General features: G+C 48.2%; 1 protein-coding gene across 1 annotated transcript; it reads left to right on the forward strand.

Annotated features, from left to right (window-relative positions):
* The first annotated feature begins 338 nt into the window (after positions 1–338).
* Positions 339–1,157, forward strand: LOC105229751 (uncharacterized). Its single transcript, XM_011210189.2, has one exon. The coding sequence runs from the start codon at positions 339–341 to the stop codon at positions 1,155–1,157; it is 819 nt and encodes a 272-aa protein (XP_011208491.2).
* The last annotated feature ends 1,490 nt before the right edge of the window (positions 1,158–2,647 follow it).

Raw genomic sequence — 2,647 nt, forward strand, 5'->3', positions numbered from 1 at the left:
ACTTACATTCGTTTTTGAAAAGGCAAGGCATCAAACACTGCAACTTTGAGTTTATGCTTTCTTCTGTAAAAACCCGTCAACGAGTAAGGATCACTACATTGTAAAAGCCTTTAATTGGTGACCCCGACGTGATCTAGCACCAGAGGTAATTCAGCGCCCAGATTAATCCGGTGTTCAACGTAATCCATCACCTGAAGGAGTCAACGCCTTAGTTCATCCAGTACTCCAGTGCTCAACGCGATCGCGATCCTGTGCCATCTTCCTTTTTCATCACGTGCACGTGCAAAGGCGTGAACAGTGCAGCTTAGATCATCGATTTCCCGGATTCCAGTGACATGATGAATGATAGCATGGCCGTTTCAGGTGGAAGCAGCGGTGTCGAGCATATTTCAACCCAAAACGTTTCGCCCAGACTTCCGCTGCCCTCGATGTCAGAGGATAACATCAAGGCATATTTTTATTCGCTGGGTTTCTGGTTTGAAGCCTCGCGAGTTTTTGACGATTCAGTGAAATTTAACATTGTGTTAGCAAGTGTGCCTCCGGCAAAACTAATTGAAATGCGCACTATTATCGACGACACGCCTCTTACGGATAAATACGGGTATATTCGGCGGAAAATTATTGATATTTTCACTGAAAGCCAGCAGCGCCACCTCCAACGGGTTTTAAAGGAGCTACCGCTGGGCGATCGTAGACCCAGCGAGTTGTACCACGAGATGCGACGCACTGCTGAACCCGCACTCAGCGAGAGCATTCTGCACGATCTGTGGGTTAGTCGTTTACCGCCGTACGCCCAGGCGGCCATTATCGCGACAAACGCTCCTATCGGTGAGAAGATAAAAATCGCGGATTCCATCTCAGAGTGCTTAGAGATGAAAGTTGGTAACCAGATTTGCGAGGTTAGCACCGAACCGTCGTTTCCAGATGAGTGGTCGAATCTTCGAGCTGAAGTCGCCGCTTTAATAAAGCAAGTCAATCAATTCATGCGCAACAGCCGCACACAACAGCGCTCTAGATCTTCAAGTGCCTCACGCAGCAGAAGAGGCACGCTCAATGTACCGTGCTTGTGCTGGTACCATACGAAATTCGGGGCAAATGCCACAAAGTGTCGACAGCCGTGTACATTCATACAGTTGCCGCCTCAAAACGTCGAGTAGGTGGGCGGAGCTAATCCAGTATCAGGGCTCGGCAAATACCCTGATATACAAAAGAGCTATCGACTCTGCATCTACGATACATCAGCAAAAATGAAATTTCTCATAGACTCAGGTGCAGATGTCTCTGTCATACCTAAGTCAACAAAATTAGCTCATGCTCACCCATCATCAACACTCCTGTTTGCCGCGAATGGCACCACCGTATCCAGTTACGGTGAAGCCATGCTTAAACTTAATCTTAATGGAGGGAATTCCTCTGGAATTTTATTGTCGCAGACGTATCGCAAGCCATTCTTTGTGCCGATTTTCTTGGGTACTATGGCTTGATTGTCGATTTGCAAGACCAGCGTCTTGTCGACCGCACAACATCGCTTAAATCACCGTGTATAGTAACGCAAGGCCAATTTTCGAAAATCTCAACAATCAACGCTTCGCAAAAATTCTCAGGTATTCTGAAGGAATTTTTAGAACTCACGTGTCCACCAGCGCCAGGCAGTCGAACAGACGCTTCCATAGTTCATCAAATCACTACCACCGGGCAACCTGTTTCTGCCAGGCCACGACGTCTATCACCGGAGAAGCTCGCCGCTGCACGCGCCGAGTTCGAAAAAGCAGCTGGGCGAGCCCGCTTCACCTCGTTCGGAAAGCTGACGGATCATGGAGACCCTGCGGCGACTATAGGGCATTAAACGCTATCACCATTCCTGACCGCTATCCGCTACCATTTCTGCAAGATTTCTCAAGGGTTTTAGATGACATCTGTAAAACAGCAATTACGACACTCTTCAAAATCACAGTTTGGCGTTACGGAATTGGAGTTCCTTGGTCATTCGATCACCGAGGATGGTATAAGCCCGCTCCGCAGCCGCGTCGAAGCGATAACACACTTTAAGCTACCTACTGTAGCAAAGGAACTTAAACGCTTAACTTCTACCGCAGATTTTTGCCCAATGCGTTACAGCATCAAAGCTCTCTTTTTGCGATGGTGCCTGGCAACAAGAAAAACGATAATCGCAACCTCGTTTGGACAGAAGACGCCGTACGCCATTTTGAGGCCTGCAAAAACCAACTTGCGAACTGCGCTGTTCTAGCACACCTTCTACCCAACGCAGAGCTGTCGCTTTGGGTAGACGCATCCGACTTCGCAGCTGGGGCAGTTTTAAATCAAGTAGTCAACGGGGATCTTCAACCTCTTGGATTTTTTTTCGCGCAAATTCCCTTCAGCAGAAACACGCTACAGTACCTACGATCGCGAACTCACCGCACTCTACTTGGCTATGCGCTACTTTCGTTACATGGTGGAAGGTCGACTCTGCCATGTGTATACCGACCACAAGCCGCTTACTTTCGCGTTTCGTCAGCAGTTACACAAGATCGCCAAGTCAGACAGTTGGACTTCATTTCTCAAATCACAACTGATATTCGGCATGTTAAAGGGGAAGAGAATGTCGCAGCCGATCTACTTTCGCGGATACAGTCAATCACGGCTG

Source organism: Bactrocera dorsalis, chromosome 6 (genome assembly GCF_023373825.1).
Source record: "Bactrocera dorsalis isolate Fly_Bdor chromosome 6, ASM2337382v1, whole genome shotgun sequence".
Lineage (NCBI taxonomy): Eukaryota > Metazoa > Arthropoda > Insecta > Diptera > Tephritidae > Bactrocera > Bactrocera dorsalis.

Bases quoted from the DNA above. Each gene is read 5' to 3' on its own strand.
- LOC105229751 (XM_011210189.2), top strand. From the start codon at position 339: ATGAATGATAGCATGGCCGTTTCAGGTGGAAGCAGCGGTGTCGAGCAT.